General features: G+C 52.6%; 2 protein-coding genes and 1 long non-coding RNA gene across 10 annotated transcripts; 2 read left to right on the top strand and 1 right to left on the bottom strand.

Annotated features, from left to right (window-relative positions):
- The first annotated feature begins 292 nt into the window (after positions 1-292).
- Positions 293-7,027, top strand: LOC139077328 (uncharacterized). Its single transcript, XR_011529733.1, has 2 exons — positions 293-540; positions 6,589-7,027. It is a non-coding gene; the product is annotated as an uncharacterized lncRNA (long non-coding RNA).
- On the bottom strand, positions 3,861-7,539 carry TSPO2 (translocator protein 2). 2 transcript variants are annotated; one of them, XM_070584578.1, is made up of 5 exons: positions 7,477-7,539; positions 6,053-6,245; positions 5,549-5,690; positions 5,081-5,307; positions 3,861-4,150 (listed from the first exon to the last, which is right to left on the bottom strand). In XM_070584578.1, exons 2-4 carry the CDS (start codon positions 6,223-6,225, stop codon positions 5,107-5,109), a joined length of 516 nt encoding a protein of 171 aa, XP_070440679.1. In that variant the 5' UTR covers positions 6,226-6,245; positions 7,477-7,539; the 3' UTR covers positions 3,861-4,150; positions 5,081-5,106. The 2 variants fall into 2 exon arrangements, with proteins under 2 accessions (XP_070440679.1, XP_070440678.1); XM_070584577.1 differs by lacking the exon at positions 3,861-4,150 and having other exon boundaries at positions 4,869-5,307.
- Positions 7,540-8,995: 1,456 nt separating this feature from the next.
- Positions 8,996-20,929, top strand: UNC5CL (unc-5 family C-terminal like). Of its 7 annotated transcripts, none has more exons than XM_070584550.1 (11): positions 8,996-9,135; positions 9,327-9,404; positions 9,551-9,608; positions 13,232-13,676; positions 14,180-14,480; positions 15,140-15,402; positions 16,077-16,178; positions 16,443-16,510; positions 17,362-17,462; positions 17,617-17,730; positions 18,391-20,929. In XM_070584550.1, the coding sequence occupies exons 4-11, from the start codon at positions 13,292-13,294 to the stop codon at positions 18,440-18,442; spliced, it is 1,386 nt and encodes a 461-aa protein (XP_070440651.1). In that variant the 5' UTR covers positions 8,996-9,135; positions 9,327-9,404; positions 9,551-9,608; positions 13,232-13,291; the 3' UTR covers positions 18,443-20,929. The 7 variants fall into 7 exon arrangements, with proteins under 7 accessions (XP_070440651.1, XP_070440647.1, XP_070440648.1 ...); XM_070584546.1 differs by having other exon boundaries at positions 8,996-9,138; positions 19,143-20,929; XM_070584547.1 differs by lacking the exon at positions 8,996-9,135 and having other exon boundaries at positions 9,351-9,404; positions 9,551-9,603; positions 19,143-20,929.
- The last annotated feature ends 3,299 nt before the right edge of the window (positions 20,930-24,228 follow it).

Below are 24,228 nucleotides of genomic sequence, written 5' to 3'. Positions count from 1 at the left end.
GAAGGTTTAAATTCTCGCTCTGTGAAAGAAGACACCTCGGGAGCACGTCGATGGAGTGGGCGCTTTACGTGCAGGAACAGCTGGGACCCCAACAGCCCGTTGCCCCAGAGACCCAGCCTGGGTGTCCCCACCCCCGGTCACTACCGAGACGAGGTACACAAACAACAGGCCACGGGCACCAGACACCCCCTGGCGGGCGAGAGCCTGCACCCTCCAGCAACCGCTCTGTTGACATAAACACGGGGGTGTCCAGAGCCTTGGCTGGGTGGGGGGTGGGGGCTGGGGGCCTCCCAGAGTCTGAGACTGGTATCGGAGAAGGCACCAGAATCACAGGGCAGGCCAGGGGTTTCAGTCCTCTCCTGTGCGGGACGCAATGCTCGACTTGCATGCTGCCCCGGGGAAAATGGTGACACCTCGGACTTTAGTCCTGGTGGCTGCGGTCCTCTGTTCCAGCGGCCACTCCTGGTGCCGCCCAGCTCCCGCAGCTGGCACACTTGAGTCTTTGAGGAAAATGATCCGATAAGAATCAGGCACATTAAGGTGACTAATAGTGTTTCTTTTTTCTTTTTTGTTTTTTACCTGCATGAACTAAAATTTATTTTTATCATCACTTAACCGCTATTATATTTTGTTTTTTCATGGAGTTTTCTGATATTTCTGGTAATGGCATGACAATACAGATATTGCAAAGCACAGGGAAAAATTCCAAGAAAAGTACCTTTAGTTAAATAATGGCTATAGAGTATCTAGGTTCATACTTACATACATAGGCTATCCTAAGAGAGTCACAGATTTTTTGAAATGTGTACAAGGGTTTGATTTTTTCACTTGCTATATTGCCTTGTCTCACAAGAGGCACTAGTAATATAAACAAACTAATGGCTAAACTAACAATTATAGTTACCAGTAAATGAGAATGTGCTAGGCCCCTTACATTCATTATTGTATTATGACAATCAAACAAGATGAATGTTCATGACTTCACTTGAAAGATATGGAAACTAAACCTCAGAGATTTTAGGTGACTAATAGCGTTTCTTTTTGAAGGGGTGTTTGCAGGGCCAGAGAACCTACTGGGAGAAAGTGATAAACTTAACAATCAACTTTTGAGAGGAGAATTCTAGCCCTTCGAATGAGAAATGGGCTGGGTGGGGCAGTGGAGGGGATAGGAGCTTTTCTGGTCCTCCCTGGAGCAGATAATGTCTGGCTGGGCTGGGGGACCTTGACGATATGGACGCTAGAAGGACGAATGATGCTGAATAGACACGATTGAGGCTCCTGGTGTGACAAAGAGGGCTTTTCCTGGCCTGGACGCTGGAAGAGGGAGCCTAAGTGGGTGAAAGGTCCTTGAAAGCTAGGGAGGGGGAAGGGCCCTTGGTGGACTCTCCCCGAGGATAAAAGAAGGAGGTCCAGATCTGAGGGGTTCCGATCAAAGCCAGGCTCTGTTTGGACGGGTAACTTATGCACCACTAATTAGGATCAGCAATAAATCCTTAAAGCAGAAGGGTCGTAGGCTTCCACTGGGGCCTCACCTCTCCCTGCCCAGAGGGAGGAGGGGCCACAGATGCACAGAGAAAACACTTCCTGCACTCTGCTCCCCGGCCCCAGCCAGCCGACTAGCCCTCATCCACTGGCCAAACCCCTATCTGTCCGCCCTGTCGTGTCCCCCTGTATGTCTCCATTCTGCAGACACTGGCAAAGGAAGGAGGAGGGACTGGGATACAGCAGAACGACACATCCTGCCTCCTGGGGTTGCTGTTTACCTGGCACCACTCCCCACCTCTCCAGACATTGGGTGGGAGATCTGCACAGTCTGAGAAGAGCTTTTCTCTCCCCCGACCCACTGAGCAGATCGTGTCCAGACACCACTGCCCAAGGGCAGAGAAGCACACCCGCGATTTGGATGGTGGAATCCTGAGATATATCTGGCAAAGACAGGAGGCAGCTCCGACTCTATTTAGGCACAACCCTGGGTAACAAGAGCGGAAGGCAGTGTGTGCTCAGGACTAGGAGGTGGGGCAGAGGAGGGCCAAGAGGCCCAGGCAGGTGGGGAGACGGCAGGATTAGAGGCTCCCGTCCAGGGACCAGGGAGCCGGTGCAGAGGAGGATTTTAAGGATGATTTTGGGGTCAGAGGATGAGAGTTTAGGGTTGGGATCCTGCCCTTTCCGGCTGTTTCTGCACAAAGCCAGGAAGCCCTTTGGTTTGGCTCAGGCCATGTCAGACGGTCATGCTATTCCAGGGCTTGGGGCACTGCCCAAATCAAGCTTCCTTCTAGGGTCAAGTACCCAAAACTAGAGGCATCTGGACCCCTGGGTTGTGGCATCAGTTCACCTGGGGAGGTCAAAGTCACACGACAGGCACGGTGCATCTTGGAGGGTCAGTTTAACTTCTAGAATTAGTTGGCAAGGTGAATAAGATTGGTAGAAAGTATTTATAATGCCCTTATGAGATGATGATGATAATGACAGATACTTCTGGAGTGTTCACTTGCCCAAGGTCACACAGCGATAGTGCAGCCGGGATAAGAACCCGTGCAGTGTGCTGCCAAGCCCATCCTTAGTCAGTATTTATGGGTTATGTTTATACGTTTAAAACAGTTACATGTATAAATGGTGTTATACATTCAACCAAAAGCAGCCTTTAATAATTTGATTGAGGTGAAGACAAAATCCACATGAATATATAAGATAAAGAGCCAGTCATTGTGTGCATGTGGCGCTGGTCAGGCTAGCCCACAGACCTGGAGGGAGGCCCCTGCTCTCCTGGCTCTTCAGGAGTTTGGGAAGAACTGTGGGGTCTTGGAGCAGGGCGGGGCTCTGACTGTAGTGTGACTCGGACCCTGCCTGCTTCTTGAACAGGCTGCTCCAGGGCTCCCCTCCTACAACAGCTAACATTTCTTAAGCACTTCTTCTGTGCCAGACTCCTTTTTACTCATTTATTCCTCCCAACAATTCTATGAGGTCCCCATTTTACAGATGAGGAAAATGAAGCACAGACAGTGACGTAAGTTGCACCCAGTTAGCAATTAATAAACGAAAGGATCCATGCCCAGGTTGGTCTGTCTCCAGGGCCAGAACTGCAAGCCACTGCACCCCATGGCTCTCATGCCCCTAGATGAGCTGATCCCGTGGGCCTGGAGCAGGCCTGGAGTCCAGGCCTTCGACAAGTGCCCCAGGAGGTCACGGGCCACGCTTTGGGAAGCACTGCCCTACGGCTGCTGTTCTCAATCTGGCTGCACATTAGAACCACCTGAGAAGTTTCAAAAACTACTAATGCCCTTCCTTCTCCTGAAGAGAGGTTTTTTCAGTTGGTCCAGAGCAGGGTGCAGGTGTTGGTGGGATGCTGGTCATCATTTTCTTTCAATGGGACAATGTGTTCATTTATTCAGTCAATCAATCGGCAAAGATGTGTGAACACCTACTGTGCCCTGCTGTGTGCAGTGGGTGGGGATACACAGGTGGGTGGGACACTGTGTGTGCCCTCCAGGAGCGCAGGTGCCTGCCTGCCTCGCTGGGCAGAGCGCGCCCTTAGGACGAGGGGAGGATGCAGACCCACCTGCTTGCTCCCGCTTGATGAGCTCCAGAAAGAGCCAGTCTCCTTTGTAGTGTCCTGAAGCTGCTTCTTGCCCCCGCCACCGTGTGGTCCTTACTCCCACCTGAGAGGGCATAGTTAGTTCCAGCCCCAGAACTCAGCTTACAGCACCATAGGTCATCAAAGCGAAAAGGACCCTGAGAGACCATCCGTGCCTAGAGCGCTCAGATTTTAGTGAGCAGCTGACAAAAGTGCTGGCGTCTTGTTAAATCTAAAGACGCCTGGAGCCCACCCCAAAGCTTCTGATTCATAGGTCTTGGGCGGGGTTGAGGAATATGCATTTTTAATGAGCTCCCAAATGGCTCTGGTACACACTCAGCAGGCTCTCAGGGGGTTCTCAGGGGGCTGCCCATGAGGAGGCCCTGAGGAGTTTTAAAAACACTGATGCCCAGGCCCGTCCTTAGAGAGGCTGGTCAACAGTTTTAAAAGCTCCCTCTGTGATCCCATCATGCAGTAGGGGGAGACCCCCTACCGCAAGGCGTCTGGGTCTTCCAGCAGGCTTTGTCCAGGATTTGGAGAGGCAGCCCCAGGGACAGTCACTCCTTGCTACCATCATGGCTTTGAAATAAGAGGAGGGAAGAGATGAAAACAAAACAGCCATGAGAAGGTTTAGAAGGAGAGAAGCAAGAGAGAAGCCTGGACACGCAGCTCCTACTGAATTCACTCCTCACCACCCCGAGGCTGACATCTCTTTTTTTCCAAGTTTTTTTTTTATTATAATAGTAATTAATTGATGTAAAAAACTGAAAGTATGAGGATATGGAAACAAAAATAAAAAATGATCTATTATCTTACTTAGAGATAATCTCATAAGGTCTTTGTATGACATATGTAATGTATAATATAATGCATCATATAACCATACTATATATTATATATAAATTAATATAACAGGTATAATACATAATATATAAACTTGACATTATAAGATTTTTTTACTTTATCTTTATCTTCTTTTCTTTTTTTATCTTCTTTTCTGTTTGGCTTTTATGTAACTTTTCAACATATTTTGTTTTTCAGGTAATTAAAAATGTAAGTCTTAAATTTTTTGGCCAGTTTAGGGAGAGTATGTGAGTGGAGTGGAGATGCTGTGCCCACCCTCCCCGCACATGCGTTCACACATTCATCCATGAGTGCACACGCGCATACACGGACGGACACTTCTCTCCCTGCTCTGCAACCCTGCACATCACATCATCAACATACACTCCACATCACACCCTTTAAGTCAGTAACAGGATTTTGCTAATTGATATTACTAAATATTTACTGATACAGGGTTTAATAATTTATATTAAGTGCAAAATAAGTTTCCTCCCTCTTTCCCATTTCTCTGAAACCTAATGAAAACTGGCAGCAGAGCTCCCAGGACAGTGGCCACATTGAGATGTGCCACCTACAAGGACTCATCAGTTCCTGGCCACCTGCCCCTCCTCCGCCCTCCCTGCCCCAGCCCTACAGCCGGCCTGGAAGCTCGTCCATCCCTACCACAGGGGAGGCCAGCCTCCCGCCTCTCAGTGGCTCTTCTCCCCCGTGGGCTGAGGCTGGTGCTCTGGACAAAGGCTTTCCCTCCACAGGCGGTAGGCAATGGACGCGGTCACGGTGAGCCAGGCCAGGTAGGGCAGCAGGAGCAGGGCGGCCAGCTTGTTGACGGGGTGCCAGATCAGCGCTGTGCTCACCACCAGCCCGTAGAGCAGCAGCAGGAGCAGGAGGGCCTGGGCAGAGCGCGGGGCGTTCAGGCATGCTGCCCTGAGAACCAGCGCTGGACCTTTCTGCAGCGCTTGGGACCCAGCGAGCCAAGTTCCCGGGGCTCTGTGCATTCCACAGGGGCTCAGAGACATCTGCCCACCCGCTCCCTGCCTGCGCCTGGTTGATCTGCTGTGTTATCTGCTTCTGGGGGCCTGCTGGTCTCACCTTCCCTCTGCTACTCCCACTGCCGAGCCCTGTGCGCCTTACCAGACCAGGGGTGTGGGCTACAAAAAAGAGAGTCAGGACGGTCCAGCTGAGGGTGAGCTGCGCAGCATAGAGGCCGAGAGGCAGAGCCAGGGGCTGCCTGAAGCCCCCTCCCAGGTCCTTCCACACCAGGTAGGAGGCATACCTGAAGAGAGATGGTGGCAGAAACACTCAGAGAGAGGGCGTTCCATAGCAAGTGGAGGAAGCCCTCTGGCATAAGGACTCTTGTTACTAAGAGGGAACCCTTGTGAGCCGAAATGGGGGCAAGTGGGTCTAGGCATCATTCGAAGGTCAGCAGGGAGGTGGCAGGAGGAGTTCGGCACGGTGAGGTGGGGGCGAGGAGACTTGGGGAGGGTGGAAGAGGACGGCTGTCTGGCATCCAAGGCAGGCGCAGAGGGGACCCTCCCTAAGAGGCAAGATGGGGTGCCGTTCCTTTTGAGTCCAGCGTGCCACAGTACTTCAGGGGGACTGTTCGCACCCCAGCAGGCGTGAGAAACGGGTGCTCACCCCTTGACGGAGTAGATAGTTGTCCACACAAGCAACAAGACTTTGTAGGAGGGGCACCAGGAGAGCTTCCTCGGGCTGTCACACCAACCAGACATCTGATGATGGGCGAGCAGCCAGACCACAATGAGCCCCACCTGGGGAAGGGCCACAAGGATGGCCCCTTGAGGCCTCATCCTCCTCCAGGGGGCAGAATCTGGGGAGGCAGAGAACATGCTAATGGTGAGGCTTTCCCTGTGTGTCACCGTCTGTCCTCACCTCCTCCCAACACTATTCCCTGGCCTGCGCCCCTCAGAGGTCTAGTCACAGAGGCCATCCCCCTCCTTGGGCCAGCTCCTTCCTGCTCCTCTGAGCCCACACCACCTTGCCCCTTTTTCTGGCTTCTGTGCACTTATTTCCTCCACACCACTCATTTGGCACTTGGAGGAGACTGTCCGCTATTGATAACTACTTTGGAGCGAAGGGCTCCCCTCCCCCAACAAGTATCTGACTCCTGGAGTTCGGGTCCAGATGTGACCGGTCTTCTCTGTTTCCCACAGTAGGCGGCACTTGGCCAGACCCAGAGGAGGCCCTCGGCGGGGACAGTGTCTTAGACTGAACTCAACCAAGCTGACACAACCAACCTAGAAGGACCATGTTCTGAAGGCAGGAGCCAGAGATCCCTGGGGGTCTTCTCTAGTCAAGGATGGGCCAACCCATCTGCCCCGGGCTTATCTCACTACACCAGACTGGCAGACTCCAGTCTGCCCTCCCAGCCCCAGCTCCTGTCCCACTTCAAACCCAGCCGAGTGACACTGTGGGTTCCTTTCTCTGAAGACTTAGCTCCTGTTTATCACAGGGGCTGGGGGAGCTTCCCCCTCCATCTCTCCACTTCCAGAGGGTCAGGGCCTCAAACACAAGCACCTAGATTTCTTGTGGCCTCACTTCTCAAGGAAACAACTGCCTGGTTTTTGATTAAAAAGTTGCCATGCTCATTTACGTGTTGCTTTGTGTGTCATTCATTTGTGGGATGATGCACAGACCCTCCTCTAACTGAGATCCCCACCCAATGTCACTCTTCTCATTTGCACGTGATATTTCAGCCTCCTCCCCATGAGTGACAGGATTGGAAGTAAAAAAAAAAAAAATGTGGTTATTCTCAGTGTCCTGGAGTGACTGCCCACTCCATCCTTTCCTGTCCAGGGCCCCTGACCATGTCCTGGAGGTTCCAGGCACAGGGCTGACCAGCCTGCCTGCCTGTGCATCTTTCCATTCATGTTCTTCTGCTCCTTCCTATCCATTTGTCCATCTTCTGCCTTCCTGTCTCCCTCTCTGTGTTTTCTACTTTTCTGTCCAGTGTGGGAGGTCCCCCTCCTCACCCCATCCTCTTTTCTCCTGTACTCCACAACTCCCACTGCCCCCTTATTCCCAGGCCTGTGTCCCCTTACCTCAGGCAGCACACCTCCCGGACTGGGTCCCCGATGATATACAAAGTGTGGAAGGCAGAGGAGGGTGGGGGACAGTGGGAAGGGTGGAGCTCCCAGCCTTTCTCCAATGACAAGGGTGGTGACATTGGCTGGGGAGTCCAGGTTGTTACTTGCATGGCTCTGAGGGGTCCCTCTCAGCAGGGGTCCCCTGGTCTGCTAGACCTTGGGCCCCTGATGGAACAGCTGACGTTTTGGCACTGTGAGACCTGGGTCTCCTGAGACAGCTTAGCCCCAGGCTGCACGGCTACTGATGCCTGTAGTCTCTGCAACCCGTGAACCAGATTTGTATCCACAGGGGTGTTGGGGAGCTTCAGATTTCCCCAGAACTTTCCTGCAGCTGGGATTGTCCCCAAGTGAGGCAAGGACCAGCTTTGGAAATGAGTTCATGATACGTGCACACAGCCCCTGCTCATAGCCTGCTAGTTGGCATGGCCCTTCCTGGCTTGGAACTTGAGCTTGACGAAGCTTTCACAAACCCCTAGAACTTTATGACTCAGAGGAGAGGGCAGCCTCTTGTGTGACTCAGAGCTTTCTCCAGCAAAGACAGACACCTCCCCCCACGTTCCCTCTCCAAGTTCTGAGCACCTCTTCCTTGCTCATCCTCTGGGCACGAGGTCTTCTCAGGTTGGCTGCTCTCTGCCATTCCTTTGCACATCTCTCCACTGTGGCAACCTGGCTGCCCCTGGCAGGTGTTTATCCCATCCTCTCGCTTCCACCCCGGGGGAGGCAGCAGAGCTCTGGGAGGGGGTTGCAGTCAGGGACAAAAGGCTAGAGAATCATTAACTGGGATGAAAGCAGTGGCAGTTACTAATTTTCTATGGGCCATGGTAACTGGGGCCGTGGGGCGCTGAGCGAGTTCACTGTGGTTCCTCAGCTGCAGGAGGCCAGATCACGTGATAATAGTTACCACTTAGGAGCACCCATGTTGTGGTGAGCGCCTTACATTTATTAGCTCAATAATGACAGTGATTACCCCTCACAGGTAGATATTATTATCTGCCTTTGACAGACAAGGGCAGGGAGGCACAGAGGGGTGAGGAACTCGCCTAAGATTCCATAGCCAAGGGGTGGGTCACCAGGGTTTGGTGTTGGCAGTCTGGACCCAAAATGCATCCTCTTTTCTCTCAACTGGTCTGCTCATTCATTCAACAAGTCTGTACTGAACACCGACTATGGATCACGCTGTGCAAGGAGCTGCGGATACAGCAGCAAACAGCTGGGAAAAAAAATCCCTCTTCACAGGAAGCTTTTCTTCTGGTGGCAGCATCTTTCCTAGGCAGAGTTTCTAAGGAAGAACTCGGGCTGGCAAAGGGCCTGAAGTTCAGCTCTCCCCCAGGTGGCAGTGTCCCTGCCACCTCTGAGTGTGGGCAGTGGAAAGAGCACTGAGTAGGGAGCAGATGTGTGTACACGCCATGCCCCATGTTGCCTCAACTTGAGAGTCTTTAACCCTCTCAGCGCCTCCTCTGTCATCTCTGTGCAGGAAGGGGTGGAGTGAGAGATCCTCTAAGCTCCCTGGACCGGCCACATTGGCATCACCTGGGAGCTTCTTCGAGATGCAGAATGTCAGGCCCCTCCCCAGACCGACGGGACTAGAACCCACGTTTTAACAAGATCCATCAGGTGGTTCGTGTGCACATTATAGTTTGAGAAGCTCTCCTTAGGGCTCCCTCCTCTTCCCTTCTGCCATTTCAATAGCCTCTGGCTGGGGGCGGCCACTCACCAGCAGAGGGCATTGTAGGGAGGGGCTTCACCTGTACCCTGGGGCTGCACCTGCATTCAGGTTGTCTCCCTCTCTGACCCCTCCCTTCCAGACCTAGACTGGCAAGTCCATTTGACTTCTGGAATCTTCAGCTACTCCCCCACCTTGGCTGGACTTTGTCAACAGACAGGTACAGACTCCCTCACCCCTCTTTAGGGCGGTTGGGAGGCAGGACTCTGCCGGGAAGCACCAGGCCACTCCTGTCTGGATGCTCCGCCCACCTCCTCTTGTCTGCTGGCCTGGCGACGAGGTCTGGCTGACCTCTCCGTTCCTCAGGGAAGGAACTACTGTTCCTGGACAAGCCAGCAGCCTCTAGGAACACCTCCACGGTAAGGTGAGCACCCCCTGGGGCAGCTGGGGTAGGGTGGGCATTATTGCAATTATTGCAGGGGTCACCTGGGGCTCAAGGAGGAGGCAGGTCAGCTCAGCAGGGCTTGCCAGAGTGTGGAGACCCTCTGCTGGAGGAGGAGGGGAAAAAGGGGCTTGGGGGAGGGCCGTTGTCCAGTGGGTGTGAGGACCAGGGAGACGAGTCTCTGCACTGTGGAAATGTATACTATGCTGATGAATGCTGCCCATGACTTGGGATTGAATTTATCCAGTCTGGTACTTTTATGTCTCTTAATAACTGGAGATGTATCAGGGGTTCAGTAGACATGGTGAGAACCAGTGACATGGGAGAAAGGTTGAGAGTTTCCTCTAAGGATATGAGCAGAGCCTTGCAGCAAGAGCCTGGATCTGTCTGTTGGCGGAGGCAACTTCCTAGGGACAGGTAATGGCAGCATTCCAGAGGACCCTCATCTTGGGGAAGTGCTCCCAGGATGACCTGGGGTCTAGGGCAAGACAGACTGGAGGCATGGGTAATAAGGAGCCAGGCTTGGGGTTGGGAAGCTCCAGTTCACATTGAGGTGGTTGCTGTGCTGTGGCTTCGGGACCCTCCCTGCTCCTGGGGCCAGGGGGGGATGGAGTGACAGCCTGGAGAGCTGTCAGCCTGGGAAAACGGGGGGCTGAGCAGGGGGAGGAGTTAACCTGCTCCAGGCCAGGTAATGAAAGGGATCCTCGTAAGAGGCCCAGGGGACTTTGGGGAGCAGACATACCAACTGCTCCAGGTTGGGGGGCTGGGCAAGGGGACCTCTGCTGCACCGCCTAATGGGGTGGAGGGGATTTGGACCCCGGGTTTTGGAGGCCCTGGGAAGGTTGTTGCTGTAGAAACAGAGTAGGTCCCCTCTCACAGTAGCTGGTCCATCCCCTACTGCTGGTGCCATGGTGGGCAGAAGGTGGGGGCGTCACTCACCGTGGAACTAACGACATGCCTTTAGTTCCTTCTATTTATTTTTACTTTATTTTTATTTCTTTCTCTTCCAACTTCATTTCATCTGGGGTGGAAAGGAAGAGACTTAGGGAAAAAGAAGGGGCAGGGAGAGAGAGGGAGTGTTTCTGGAAGTCCTTATCACCCCTGCTCATCCTTCCCTTCTGCCTTCAGAAGGGAAGTAGTTTAATAATCTCCCATCTGTCCTCAGTGTGGGCAGAAAACTTGCCTTCCTCATCTGTGAAATGTAGATAAAAATAACACCCCGCTCATAAGGCTGTTGTGAGGCTCAAGGGAGACAGGCCACATAGCATGCTTTGAGTCAGTGGCACAGAGAAGCTCCATAAATGTTAGTTATTATTATTACAGTTATAATTCCAATTATCTTTAATGTGGAAGAACCTAAAGGAATGGATGGGACGCAAAGGGAAGCTTGCTGCTCCAACCCCGACTCCACCAGATGTGGGGCATCGCCAGTTCCCCTGCCTCACTCGCGTGCCCCGCAAGAGGCCTGGCTGAAGCAGCTGCTGCACGGGCTGTGGCTGGATTTTAGGGCAAAGGAACAATGCCACACTTTCCCCTCCTGTCTACGTTTTCAATGAGGATGCGGAGGAAACACATCCTGCCCCAGCCCTCAATCCTGAAGATACAGAGGAGTTCCTGCTCTGTCTGGGAGGAGCTAGGAGCGGGGCTTAGGTTTCGTGGGCCCCGGGAAAAGGAAGGGGGCAGGGAAGAGCTGGGCGAGGCCTCAGCTCCAGCTGGGTGGTTTGAGAGAAGGGGGTAGGAGAAATGGATGCCAGAAGCTTTTCTAGTGCAGACCCTAATGAATCAACCATGGGGAGCCCAAAGGACCTTAAAGGAGGATGTTGTGCCTCCCAGAACTCAGCTGTGGAGTGAATGCATCCCATTCCCCCAGAAGCTCCTTGAGAGCTGAATAAGACGTCATCTTTGGCGGGACTGAACTTCCCACAGTACCTGGTACGCAGCTGGTGCTCAGGAAGTGTTCATCTGAGTGGGAAAACCATGGAGGATAGCACATGGTTAAGAGTTACTCAGGATGGTGGGAAGGGCGTCAGAGATTTCCAACGGGCGAGACGGTCAGGCGCTGGTGAGCCAGCGGGAGGTGCTATGGAGCGGGAGGGGGTCCAGGTGGTGAGATGAGGCAGGTGGGGAGAGCAGGTGAAGGGTGAACCAGAGGACAGCAGGAGCAAAAGCCAGAGGCTAGAATTAATGAGGGGTGAGGAGAGTGTGGGGTGTTGGCAATTAAGGGAGGAAGAGAGAAAGCAGGAGGGGAGGCAGTGGATTCTGGAGGGCCTCAGGAAGAGCTGGCACCTGCTCAGGGAGGCCGCTGGGAGGCCCAGCCCTGAGCTGAGGCTCCGGCCGTGAACAGGTGAGCAGGCAGCCAGCGTGTGCTTTCGCCCTGCTCACTCCAGCCTCCCTGGAGGCCCCCACCTTTGTTTTTCTTTCTCACTCACTTCCACTTTTAACTTTTGTTACTGTTGTATTTCACATATCTCAGTGGGCTACCTTCAGACCTTTTTGGCAAAAGGAGGGGCATAAATAAACAAACATATTTGGACAGTGTTTCATCATCTACAAATGCTTTTCACATGATCTCATGCCGTCCTCACAGTCACTCTGAGGTAATTTTTTTTTTTTTTTGCTTTTAATCGCTTCTAAAAAGGATTGCAAAATTAACGTGAAATACGTACTCAGTGAGAAAAATCCAAAGAATGCAGCAAAAAGGGTTTAAGAAAATGGAAAGTCCTTATTCATCCCTTCCCTCCTCTCAATTTCTCCTTTGAGTAATGACCAATGGGAATAATTTGGGGTATATCTTTCCAGACCTGCACTGTCCAAGACAGGGATCACTAGCGCTTGTGGCTCCTGAGCACTCGAAATAGAGCAAGTCCCAATAGCAAGGTGCCGTGAGTGTAAAATATACACGGATTTCAAAGACTTAGTGTGGAAAAAAATGTAGAATATCTCATTAATAGTATGTCAATTATCTGTCAAAATGATATTGTGAATATAAGTTAAATAAATTATATTATTAAAATTGATTTCTCCTGTTTCTTTTTACTTTTTTAATGTGGCCACTAGGAAATTTAAAATTACATATGTGGCTCACATTGTATTTCTATCGCATAGCACTGCTCCAGACTTTCTCTATATTTACATATATACACTCATATATATATATCTATACTTGTATATAGTTTTGTTATTTACATTAATGGGATCAGAAGATGTCTAGCTCTCTGTGACTTGCTTTTCCACTTAAAGAATTTTCTATATCAGCACATGTAGGTATTTTGACAGATGAGGAAACTGAGGCATATTAAGCAATATGACAAGCTCACTCAACCACAGTGACCAAGGTAGCATTTGAACTCACATCGTCTAACTCCAAACCCAAGCTCTTTCTGCCTCAAGGGAGTTTAATTTGATGTGCTAGTTCATGGGGAACCATGGCAGGTTCTTGAGTGAGGGGTGGGGGAGGTTCTGTTAGAGGAATTGATCTGACTGGGGAGCGTGGGGTGCGCTGGAATGAAGACAATTCACTCCGTCATTGCAGCCGCTTGGAAGCCAAGACTTGGCCTGCATGACATTGAAAGGCTTCGCTTGGCACTGACCCTCTTTTCCCCCAGGCCCTCGGCCTTGGCTGGCACGCGGCACGGAGGAGCTGGCATCATCCACTGACCAGGCAGATGTGCTCCCATGAGAGTTCCTTCCAACCTGCCCAATTCCTACTGCTGGTGGGGGTCCCGGTGGCGAGTGTCCTCCTCCTGGTCCAGTGCCTTCGATGGCACTGTCCTCGCTGGCTGCTGCAGACCTGCTGGAAGCCGGATAGCCAAGAGGGGCCAGTGTCCCATGCTGATCCCCTACCAGAATATGAGTCCCCAGGGCAGTGCCCACCAGCCACATCCTCAGAGAAAGATGCCTTCTACCAGGAACTGCAGAGGCCCACAGAAGGCCAGACCGTCATCCGTCAGGTGATGCACAAGCTGTTGGTGTTTTCGGCTAAAGAGGTGGATTACCACGGAGACTGCCTGATTCTCCAGGACATGGGCATCTCCCTGTTCATCCCACCAGGTAACAGCGCCCGGCTCCCTTCTCCACATACAATTGTTCAGGTTGTGCATTGTACAAGGGCACCACATTTCAGGGAGCATCATGCATAGACATCTTCATTCTTTTGAAAATTGTTTATATTTTTAGGATGACTTTATTGACTCCGAAGATGGATATATTGCTTATTTTTATGACAACTTCCTGGCAGGTGGAAGTAAAGTGCCTTGTTCTAATGAACAGTATGTTATGACAATAAAGGAAAGGAAAGTTTCTGGAGGAAGAGCACTTTTTGCAAATCCACACAGGCCCTGCATGGGCCAGCAGAAGCCCTGGAGGGAAGGGGGGTGACACCACAAATCAGCTCACAGTGGTCTTGCTCTCCTTCCACTCTGCCCACCGTGTGCCCTGCTAGGCCCCCTCTCTCCTTGGCTCCTGCCCCACCACCCCTCCCACTCTGGCCTGGCCTCTCTTGCGGCAGGGCTGTGCCGGCCCGCCAGGCCCATCTTGGTGCTCCTTCTCCCCAGGTGCTGTGGCTGTGGGCCGCCAGGAGCAGGTGTCACTGATCCTGGTGTGGGACCTGTCGGATGCCCCGTCATTGTCTAGAGCCCAGGGGCTGGTGAGCCCTGTGGTGGCATGTGGCCCTCATGGGGCCTCATTTCTGAAGCCCTGCATCCTCACCTTCAAACACTGTGCCCAGCAGCGCAGCCATGCCCGCGCCTACAGCAGTGACACAGCCCTGCTCGATGCCAAGGACTGGAGGCCCCTGGGGCAGCCGGGGGCATACACCTCCCAGGATGAGTGTCGCATCCACATCTCCCACTTCAGGTAGGCACGAGCCCGTCTGCCTGTCCTTCCCGCCTCTTCTCTCTGTCTGCCTCATCCTCATCTCTCTGTATGGAACTGCCCCTTTATCAGTCCCAGGTGGCCTGCAAATCCCTTATCCTTCTGTGTCCTTTCCTGGTCCTTGTGTCCTAGTGTCTGTGGCAGCTTGTCTCACTCCAACCTTGTCCAGGACAGTGTATCCTGCCGTGATCTCTGTTCAGGACTGTCTCCAAACTATCTAGAGCAGGTTGTCCCCTCCAGTTCTCCGAGACGGCATCCCATCTCATGTCTGTCCTTAGCTCTGTCTTTCTAGGATCTTAGGCCCTTCTGCCTCTCAGTCTCCTGGCCACCCACTGACCAGAGCAGTGTGTGGGACCCCTCCCAAGCATGATGGCCCTGAGCTCACCTTCGCGCTCTCTCATGCCTGAGGACACTTGCTAGCTCTTCTCCCTACTTGGCGATGGTCACTGTGACGTGACTCACTTTTTGTCCACCTACCATTCCACCCCTCCCCCTCAGTTCCTCCCTATACACGCCCTGCACTGCTCTCCTCGGCTCCTTGGAGGCCCCCCCAGCGGTCCCTGCGGTGGCAGGAGCCGGGTGGCAGATGAGCTGGGTCCCAGCCCTCCCGTGCTAGCTCGTGCCACCGTCTCCCTCCGCAGCCTCTTCACCTGCGTGGCGGAGGCGCGTATGGGCCGGGAAGCCCGCAAATGGCTGCAGCTGGCCGTGTTCTGCTCGCCGCTGGAGCCGGGCCAGTCGCACCTGCAGGTGCGCGTCTACTTTCTCAACAACACGCCCTGCGCCCTGCGCTGGGCCATCACCAACGAGCAGCCCCACGGCGGGTGCCTGCGCGGGCCCTGCCAGCTCTTCGACTTCACGGGGGCCCGAGGGGACCAGTACCTGAAGCTCAGCTACATCTCCAAGGGTGAGGGGGCGGGGCAGTGGGGAGCCCCGCCGGAGTAGGGGTCTGGGCCGTCCCGGGGGTGGAAATCTGGGAATCTCAAGTTTCCTTCTGAGACTCCTGGGCAGGCAGCAGCTTCAAGGGGACCCTCTGGCTTCTGCTGCTGCCTCCGGGAGCCCCCAGGCTCTGCCCACTTCCTCCTCCTGTGGCCCATTCTGCCCTGGCCCCTCCCCGGCAGGACAGGGTGATACGAGGGGGCAGGGGGGAGGAGTGGCAGTGCACCCCCAGGAGCAGGGAGGGAGGGGCCGGGGTTTTATCGTCCCTCCTGGATGGAGCTGGTGTTGAGGAGTCCTCCTAGTCTTCTCTGCCCGCTTTCCTTTGTGGCCTGGGCTGCTGGAATTGCCAATGGGGCCTAGATTCCCATCGTGTGGTTTTGGACTGGGCACATGAGCATGGCTGCTTCTGGGAGTGGTGGAGGGGGGAGGAGAGGTCTGTATGTGGTGGCAGAAGGAAGACCGCTCGTGAGGTCCCCTGTCCAGGTTCTGGGGACCCCATCCACATGAGACACACTCCTGCCTTGGCTCTCTCCTCGACCTCACCCATAGCACCCTGCTCGGCACCTGCCACAGAGGAGGCCTCTTTAAACACTCATAGAAGGTCCTACTCTCTGAGGCCCTTGGCTTTCTGACCCCTCCCAGGTTGGGAAAATGTGGATGACAGCAGTTGCCAGCTGGTTCCGCATCTCCACATCTGGCATGGAAAGTGCCCCTTCCGTTCCTTCTGCTTCCGGAGAAAAACAGGTAGTCCAGGAGCCCCGAGTCCACCGCCTGCCCTCTCCTCCTCTCCTCGTCACCCTGGGGCTCTGCAGCTCCTCATTCTGCCATGCATGCAGACCTCCTCTTAACGGCGAGGAGCCACAACAGATCTTTGTAGAGAGAAAGGAGGAGTGCCCTGCCCAGCTTCTTCAGCTTTCCAAAGCCTTGTTGTAGAGTCGTTTCACTTCTCCCACTCTCTTATGCCAGGCTTTTCCCTCTCTCACTTGCCATGTTCTCTTCTCCTTGTAGCCGATAAGAGCAAGTACTGCTCAGCACTAACCAATGAGATCATCGTCACCATGCACACCTTCCAGGACGTGAGTTGGAGAGGAGGGGCAGAAGAAGGCGGGGCCTGGGGGAGTCTTGGGCAAATTGGGCAAAGGGTCTGGTGTCCAGTAAGTATGACCCTAATCACAATCAAGCAGGTGAAGGTGAAATTCTTCCAGGGGCTTAGACCACCTGGCCTCCAAGTTACCTTCCATCCCTGACTCTCTCCTGCCTATCCATGGATGAATCCAGAAGAAGAGTAAAAGAACCAAACCCTATTAACCCCCTCTCCCAGCCCAGAGGGACTTGGGCATCAAAGAGCAATGCTTTCTTTCTAGGCTGACTGTCCACATCTGAGCGATGATGTTGTGTATCTTTAGTGTGGAGAGTGCCCAGGAAGGGGGTCTTGAGTAGGTGGGATGGGAGTTAGATAGCCCACGCTCCCAAGGGAAGATGTGAAGAATTGGGGTTGAGTATCTCTGAGGAAACATGGTGGCACCTTAGAGGAGAGGAGGCAGATGCCCCTCAGGGTGTCGCTTGGGGAAGAGAAACCGAGGAAAGGAGAAATGGAGGGAAGGGACGCGTATGCTGAGTTTAGCGTCTGTTTTTAGATGGCCCCCCCCTGCCCCAGGACGCCCCCTCACCCCAGGACTTCTCCTGGTGTCTTAGGATGCAACCTGTTTGGTATCATGTCCCAGGTCCCAAAGAGCTCACCAGGCAAACTTAAGGCTGAAGATTCTGGGGTCAGGAGAACAGAGAGTAGGGGCGATGGGAGGGGTGGAGGTGTCTGCTGGCAAAGTGGCTCTGGGGGACTGAAGGAGTGGAGGTAGGTTCCCCAGCTTCTTGCTCGGGGGATGTCTTCTGATCCCTAAGTGTGTTCCCTGACCCTCTGTTGGCTCAGGGCTTGGAGACCAAGTACACGGAAATCCTCAGATTCCAGGCATCAGAGGAGGAATCCTGGGCAGCACCACCCCCCATCTCCCAGCCACCCCCATGCAATAGGTGAGGTAGGGGTTGCTTGAGCTGTTCCCTGGGGGATGTTTGGGGTTCGTGCCCCAGTGCCTACAGGGCATGTACAGCATTTGGGGTGTGTGTGGAACCAGACTGGGTCTCTTTGACCTGCCCCTCTGACAACACCATTTTCTCCCTGCCTCAGGCTGCCCCCAGAGCTCTTTGAGCAGCTGCGGATGTTGTTGGAGCCAAACAGCATCACGGGCAATGACTGGCGTCGACTGGCCTCCCACCTGGGCCTCTGCGGCATGAAAATCCGGTAAGGGGGCGAGGTCTGCGGATGGGAGAGGACGGGGCACCGGGGTGGGGGGTTCTCAGGACACCTTGGAGACTGGACCACAGACAGGGGAGCAACTTAAAAGTCAGAGAATGGCTACTCCCCACCCTATTTCCCATAAAAGGGCAGCTCCTTCTGTTTATCACTGTTTTCCCGGTACCTAGACTGATGCCTGGCTCATAGTAGGTGCTCGATAAATATTTACAAGTGAATCAGTTAACATGCGAGTCATTGGGTACATATGGCGTGCTTGACGTGGTGTGCCCTGAGGGGTAGAATGGCAGACTGTAAGATGATGTGTGTAAAGCGTGTAGCTGAGTTCCTGGCACGTGTTAATTCAATAAACGTTAGCAACAATTCCGAGCTAAACCCTAGAACCAGACAGTAAGCGCAATGGTTAGGGAAGACTCCACCCAGGAAATGGGACTAGGGCTGGACCCAGCTGATAACAGGGTGGATTTTAAAATCGCTCGGTTATTAAACATTTATCAAGTACCTAGCGTGTCCTGGAAAACTATGCTAAGCACTGGGGTATGAGATGAATGAGACATGGTCCCAGCACCCAGGAGCTTGCACTGTAGTCAGGGATACAAAGAACAAAATAAAGGCAGGCGTTCCTTGTTCCTTATTGTATACATCCAGTGTTGCGCAGCAAGTTGGAAACAGAGACACAAAAGAGCTGAAGCAAGAATAATAAAGACTTGTGGGAGCTATGACGTGAGCTGGGGGTACAGAATGGTCTCTTCCACCTGGGATGTGGGAATTACATAGGGCCTCGGGGAGGAGGTGGTGGGAAAGTGGGGTCAGCCTTTCTGTTTGGGAGAGTAGCAGAGGCAGTTGTGGGTGTGGTGTGGGCAAGATGGGAAAGGGATAGGTATGCGGAAGGAAGGTTCTGGATGGGAGCAGGGGGAAAAGGTCAGAGAAAAACAGGGCAAGGCCAAGTGGTGGATGAGCTGGAGTCAGGAGAGTGGACTTGGTTAGCAGGCAGTAGAGACTCTGGAAGGTTTTTGAGCAGGAGAGGGTCTGGTTAAAGCCCAGGTTTAGAACAGCTGTTTCCTTAGTGGTAGGCGGGATGTTGTGGCCTGGGAGAGGGAGGAGGAGGGGAGAGTATGGTTGGAGTAGGGTAGGTAGAGAAGGCAATGACAGAACATCAGAGCTGGAAGCAACCTTAGAGGTCCTCTCATCTGAGCCCTGGGTGTAAGAGAAGGAAACTGAGGCCTGAGAGGAGTAGCCTTTGAGTCAGGGCAATCTCGGGTTTCAAAGTCCCAGGCCCTCCCCCGACCCTGTGACCCCTGGAAGGCAGGCAAGAGCAGGATGAGGCCCCGAGCTGGGGTGGGTGGGTGGATCTCGCTGGAGTGGTCTCCCGCCTCTCTCCTCTCCTCTCCCCCGGCCAGGTTCATGTCCTGCCAGCCCAGCCCTGCCGCAGCCGTCCTGGAGCTGTTTGAGGAGCAGAACGGCAGCCTGCAGGAGCTGCACTGCATCATGACCGTCATGGAGCGGCTGGACTGCGCCTCTGCCGTTCAGAGATACCTGAGTGGGACGCAGAGCAGCAGCCCAGCCCAGGTCCGTGGGGGTGCCTGGGAGAACCCGGGCTTGGAGCTGGATGAGAGGCTCTGAGCGCCCCACTGGGGCGGGACAGGGTGGGGCGCTGTCTGCAGCACTCTGGGCGCGGGGAGGCGGTGGGTGTGTCCCGACCTCCAGGAAGAACACAGCAGCCATTCCTGGCTGTGCCCGCCGACCTCACCAGAACCTTCGGATGGTGCCTTGGGCCACCTGAGGTCGGATTTCCAGCCTCCCCGGGTCAGGACCACCCTTGCGACCTACTTTGTCCTGCATGCAGATCCCCTCCTGGCCGGCAGGGGGCGCAGGAGCCCAGGAGATGGTCCAGCATGACCAGCCTACAGAAGCTACTTGATAGACCAGTGGACTGTTAGGTTGCCCTGTTGGCACTCCTTGGGGACTGGTCAGTTCACAAGTATTCACTGAGCACTTAGTGATACCTGGTGTTGGACTGGGTATAGTGGGGAATCCTGGAATATATGAGAGAGGGTTTGGAGCCTTGACAAGCCCACAGTTCTCTTGTTCGAGTCAAGATGCCCTCATGTGGGCTGAGAGTGAACTCGGAAACAGCACATACCTGTGCTTAGGGGTGTCGGTGTGGTATGAACTGTCCGTGCTTTAGGAGTTGAGAAGGGATGGAGCTGAGCATGGGCTGGAGCAGAGAGAAAGCTTCATGGAGGATGTTGGAAAAAGGATTGGGACATGCAAAGGGTGGTTTGGAGGTCTTCAGGTGGGGTGGGGGACGTGGTGACTGGACCCACAGGAGGGATCAGGAGTGGCATGGAGTGCTGAGGTGTGAAGGAGCCACGCCCGGTGGGTGTGAGGTGCAAGTAGGACAAAGGTTCAAGGCCAGATCTAAAGATGGGCAGTCAGACCTGGCTGTGCACCTGTCTCCTCTGCCTGCCTTTGTCTCCTTATCCTCCCGTCCTCGCTTTGTCTTCCTCTCTCTCAGCCATAATCTCTGTCATAAAACATCAAAGCTGAAAAGAAACTTCAAGATTATCATTCTTGCCCAAGTTTTTCCACTCTTTATCTCAGACTGTGTGAGTTTTAAGTCTTTCTCACTTTGTTTTGCTGTCCCTATCTCCTGCAGTCACACCATCGCTAAATCCGTGTGTCTCTCTGTTTCTCTGTGTCCTGGCATCTTTTTGTCTCTATCTACTTACTGTGTCTGCCTTTGTGTGTTTCTTTCTTTCTCTGAAACCCTCAGGAAAGTGTCTCTAAGCCAATGTTATGTATCAAAGGCTACTGAAAGAGCCTGGGCCACCCTAAGAATGAGTGGGTGGGGATTTTTCCCTATGGATCAAGATCCAGTTTAGGGTCAGGAAATAAAGGCTAGGGATTAAAGAACACCCCATTCGGTCAACAAATATTTGTTCAGCACCTACTGTGTGTTAGACATTGTATAGAAAAGAGATCAACAGTATGGGTCCTGAAAAGAGAACAAAGGATTTGACTCACTTCCAGCCGCACTTTTGTTTGCAAACAGGTGCTGTTACTTTTTTCAAGGGCAGGCAAACAATCTCTCTGGCAACCCTAACAATTTGATTCTGTATTTAATTAAAAATATTAAAGCTTTTTCTATGATGAACAATATTGTATAATAAACTATGAAAATTGCCTTTCTTTGTTAGTAACTGTATTTTGCTCAGATTGAGAAATTTAGATGTGGATACAAATGGTTTTTTTGGGAAAGTTTTACCTATGGGGGGGGTTGGAGGGGAAGTGTTTTGTAGATTGTGCTTCCAGTATGAGAACTGTTCGAGCCCAGCGTGGTAAATCAGAGAGCTGCTTCACTCCCCTTTCTGTTAGGAGCAAGCCTTCGGCGCAGGTAGGGGTGGGAGCCCTCCACCTCCTCCCTCTTCCATCCCAGCCTCATCCATCCTCTCCCACCTTTCTCATTAGTCCTCCCACCCCACCAGGGGCTGCCGCCACTCCAGGTTGGTGCTGTGGCCGTCTCTCCCTTCCCTTGACTCAGAACCTCTTTCTCTCCTGGAGTCCAGTACAGTTTTCCCTTTTTCTCCCACGGTCTCTTCCTTGCTCTCCACTCCAGCCAAATGCATCTTTATTTTGTGTTCCTCCCTACCCTGGAACAAATCATCGTAAGAGTTTCAAGTCTTCTGGAGTTGTGAATAGAAGCCATGGGGGTCTCTGTTTCTGGATAGAATCCTTTCCAGCCTCTACCCTGGTTCTTCAGTGCCGGCAAAGGGCAGCTGGGACATCTCGGGGTGGTGGCAGGCTGCCTGATCCCTGTAGGGTGGCTCCATCCTTTCTCGAAGCAAACCCAGTTGGCTTGTACTTGCCAGCCCCTGAAGCTTACATATGGCGTGTTCCCAGGGGTGCTAGGAGACTCAGCGCTCAGCCCTGGCTCTGGTGCTACTTAGCCCAGCTCTCAACCTCTCTGGCTTCAGTCTCGTCACCCGTGGAATGAAGTCGCCATGTTTGAGGCTCTCCAAGGACCTTCTTTTGATTCCATGGGCTTGTGCGGAAATGGCACACTGGTGCCCCAGGGGGCGTCCACTTGGGGATTTTTCTCTATGTATTGCCGCTAAATAGAGCAATTGGTGACTGCTTGTGGCCTTACCTCCAGCCCTCTCCCTGGTGGGTTACCTGCCTGATCCCTAAAAACACCAGATTTGTGACTTCTGCTCTCATGCATGTTGTAGAGGCCAATGCCTGAACGTCCTCCTGTCGGCTTTGGAGGTGGGCGGAAAATGAGCAGCAAAGTTCGGGGCTAGGTCTGTAGGGTGAGAGGTAACCTGTGTCCTCAGCACCCCCTCTGCCTGCTGAGTGACATTCATGCCCATGTCCACATTCATGCTGCCCAACAGAACTACAATGAAAGCCACATGTTTAATTTACATTTTCTAGTAGCCACAGCGAAAAACGTAAAAAGAAACAGGTGAAGTCAACTTCAAGAATATATTTTTTTAAACCTAATACATCCAGAGTATTATCATTTCCACATGTAATCAATTATAAAAGTTATTAGTGGCATATTTCACATTCTTTTTTTCATGAAGTATTTGGAGTCTGGTGTGTATTTTGTAATTACAACATGTCTCGATTTGTATCAAAAATATGCTAAATTGGGGCTGGCCCCGTGGCCGAGTGGTTAAGTTCGTGCGCTCCACTGCAGGCGGCCCAGTGTTTCGTCAGTTCGAATCCTGGGCGCGGACATGGCACTGCTCATCAAACCACGCTGAGGCAGCGTCCCACGTGCCACAACTAGAAGGACCCACAACGAAGAATATACAGCTATGTACCTGGGGGCTTTGGGGAGAAAAAGGAAAAAAATAAAATCTTTAAAAAAAAAATGCTAAATTGTTGGAAAATATTTGATCTGTACTCAGCTTTCATAAAATTTATAGCTGAAAATGTACATTTACATACACAAGTTAAATAAACTAAAAGTTGTCCAAAAATGAAATTAGGCATCAACTTTAAAATGTAAAGTAATTGAAATAAAATAAAAATTCTGTTCTTCAGTTGCAGTAGCCATATTTCAAGCGCTCAGTAGCTGTGTGTGGCTAGTGGGTACTGTAATGGACAGCACGGGTCTGGATTATGGACCAGCTGGGCATAACTTTATAGTGTACTTGTCCATTCATTCATCAAACATTTGCTGAATATCTTCCCTACACAAAGTGTTGGTGCTAAAAATCCAACGAAGAAGAGCGTTCTTATTCTGGAGGGCCTCCTGGGATGGTGGAAGTCAGAGAGAAGGGCACTTTCCTTCCGTCCCTCTCCACACCTGACTCAAGAAGGACATGGGGGCCAAGGTGCAGGCAGACACTCTCTGTAGCAGGAATGGCTCACACTGCAGCCTGGTGGAGAGGCTGTGGATTCAGAGTCTAGTGTGCCCAGCTCACCCAGCACATCAGGTGGGTTCTCAGTTACTAACAAGAGAATCCACTCTGGCGGGGTTTACAGACAGAGGATTTTATCCTGATGGATAAACAATCATTTGGAGAGCCGAGGAAATTGAGGAATGATGCCCTAAACTGCTGTAGAACCAGCCCAAGGAGGGAAACTGGTATCACTGTGGCTGCTGCTACTGAGCACTAGGTATCATGAACTCAACCCTGCTGCAGCCCCTCCTGCCGCCACCACTGCCACCTCCCAGTGGGAACCAGACCTCAGCACCACCTCTGAAAGTGGAGGCCTCTGCTGCCATCCATGTCAGCAAAAATGGGAGCTCCATGCACTGCCTGCTTCTTCCTGTTACCCATTTCTGACTCAAATCCCAAGTAGGAACATCAGATTGTCAGAGCCCAGGTCACATGCTGAATCCTAGCTGCAGAGGAGTCTGGAAACTTGAATTCTGACCTTAATGTTGGGGAGGTGGGACTCGTTACATGCAAATATCCCCAAATATGGAAAATGCTACTCAAAAGTTGATGGAAAGCCACAAATATGACACATGTCCACTACAGCCAGGGTGTGGTTAATGCTGTGGCCCCAGGCGTTAAATTCTCTTCATAAGAAGAGTCATGCCCTCAGCCGATGTTGGTGTTATTCCACCGGCCTTCAGAATCTTCTCAATAAAGCGTGACTTCACACATCCCTCAGGACATCCCTCAGAGCCCTCACCATCCAGGACCAGACCTTGACATGCCGCACGAGCATGCAGCAAAACCTCCCCAACGGTGGTGAACTGATTGACTTACTCAGTGCCATCTCCCGTCCCATGTGCCTTCCTGTACTGCAGAGGCTGGAAACTAGATCCACGTTTCCCAGCCTCCTTGGCAGATAGGGATCTAGACGTGTTTGGGTTCTGCCAGTCAGCTGAACTCGTGTAGGACTCTGACTTGGCACTGAATAACATGGGGAGTTGAACCAGGCATGAGGCTGGTGTGTATTTTGAGGAGCTGAAGTGGTCCAGCAGCTGTGGCAGCACCTGCCCAACTAGGTAGCTTC

Source organism: Equus przewalskii, chromosome 19, assembly GCF_037783145.1.
Source record: "Equus przewalskii isolate Varuska chromosome 19, EquPr2, whole genome shotgun sequence".
NCBI classification, from domain to species: domain Eukaryota; kingdom Metazoa; phylum Chordata; class Mammalia; order Perissodactyla; family Equidae; genus Equus; species Equus przewalskii.
The sequence above is the reverse complement of the archived record's forward strand: the minus strand, read 5'-3'. Positions and strand labels throughout refer to the sequence as shown.

What these genes read in the sequence shown, in the direction of transcription:
- UNC5CL (XM_070584546.1), top strand. Translation starts at nt 13,292, where the DNA reads ATGTGCTCCCATGAGAGTTCCTTCCAACCTGCCCAATTCCTACTGCTG. An exon ending in ATCCACATCTCCCACTTCAG is followed by an intron (nt 14,481 to 15,139) that starts GTAGGCACGAGC and finishes CTCCCTCCGCAG; the next exon opens with CCTCTTCACCTGCGTGGCGG. An exon ending in CTGCTTCCGGAGAAAAACAG is followed by an intron (nt 16,179 to 16,442) that starts GTAGTCCAGGAG and finishes TTCTCCTTGTAG; the next exon opens with CCGATAAGAGCAAGTACTGC.
- TSPO2 (XM_070584578.1), bottom strand. Translation starts at nt 6,225, where the DNA reads ATGAGGCCTCAAGGGGCCATCCTTGTGGCCCTTCCCCAGGTGGGGCTC. An exon ending in ACTATCTACTCCGTCAAGGG is followed by an intron (nt 5,691 to 6,052) that starts GTGAGCACCCGT and finishes ATCTCTCTTCAG; the next exon opens with GTATGCCTCCTACCTGGTGT. An exon ending in TAGCCCACACCCCTGGTCTG is followed by an intron (nt 5,308 to 5,548) that starts GTAAGGCGCACA and finishes CGCTCTGCCCAG; the next exon opens with GCCCTCCTGCTCCTGCTGCT.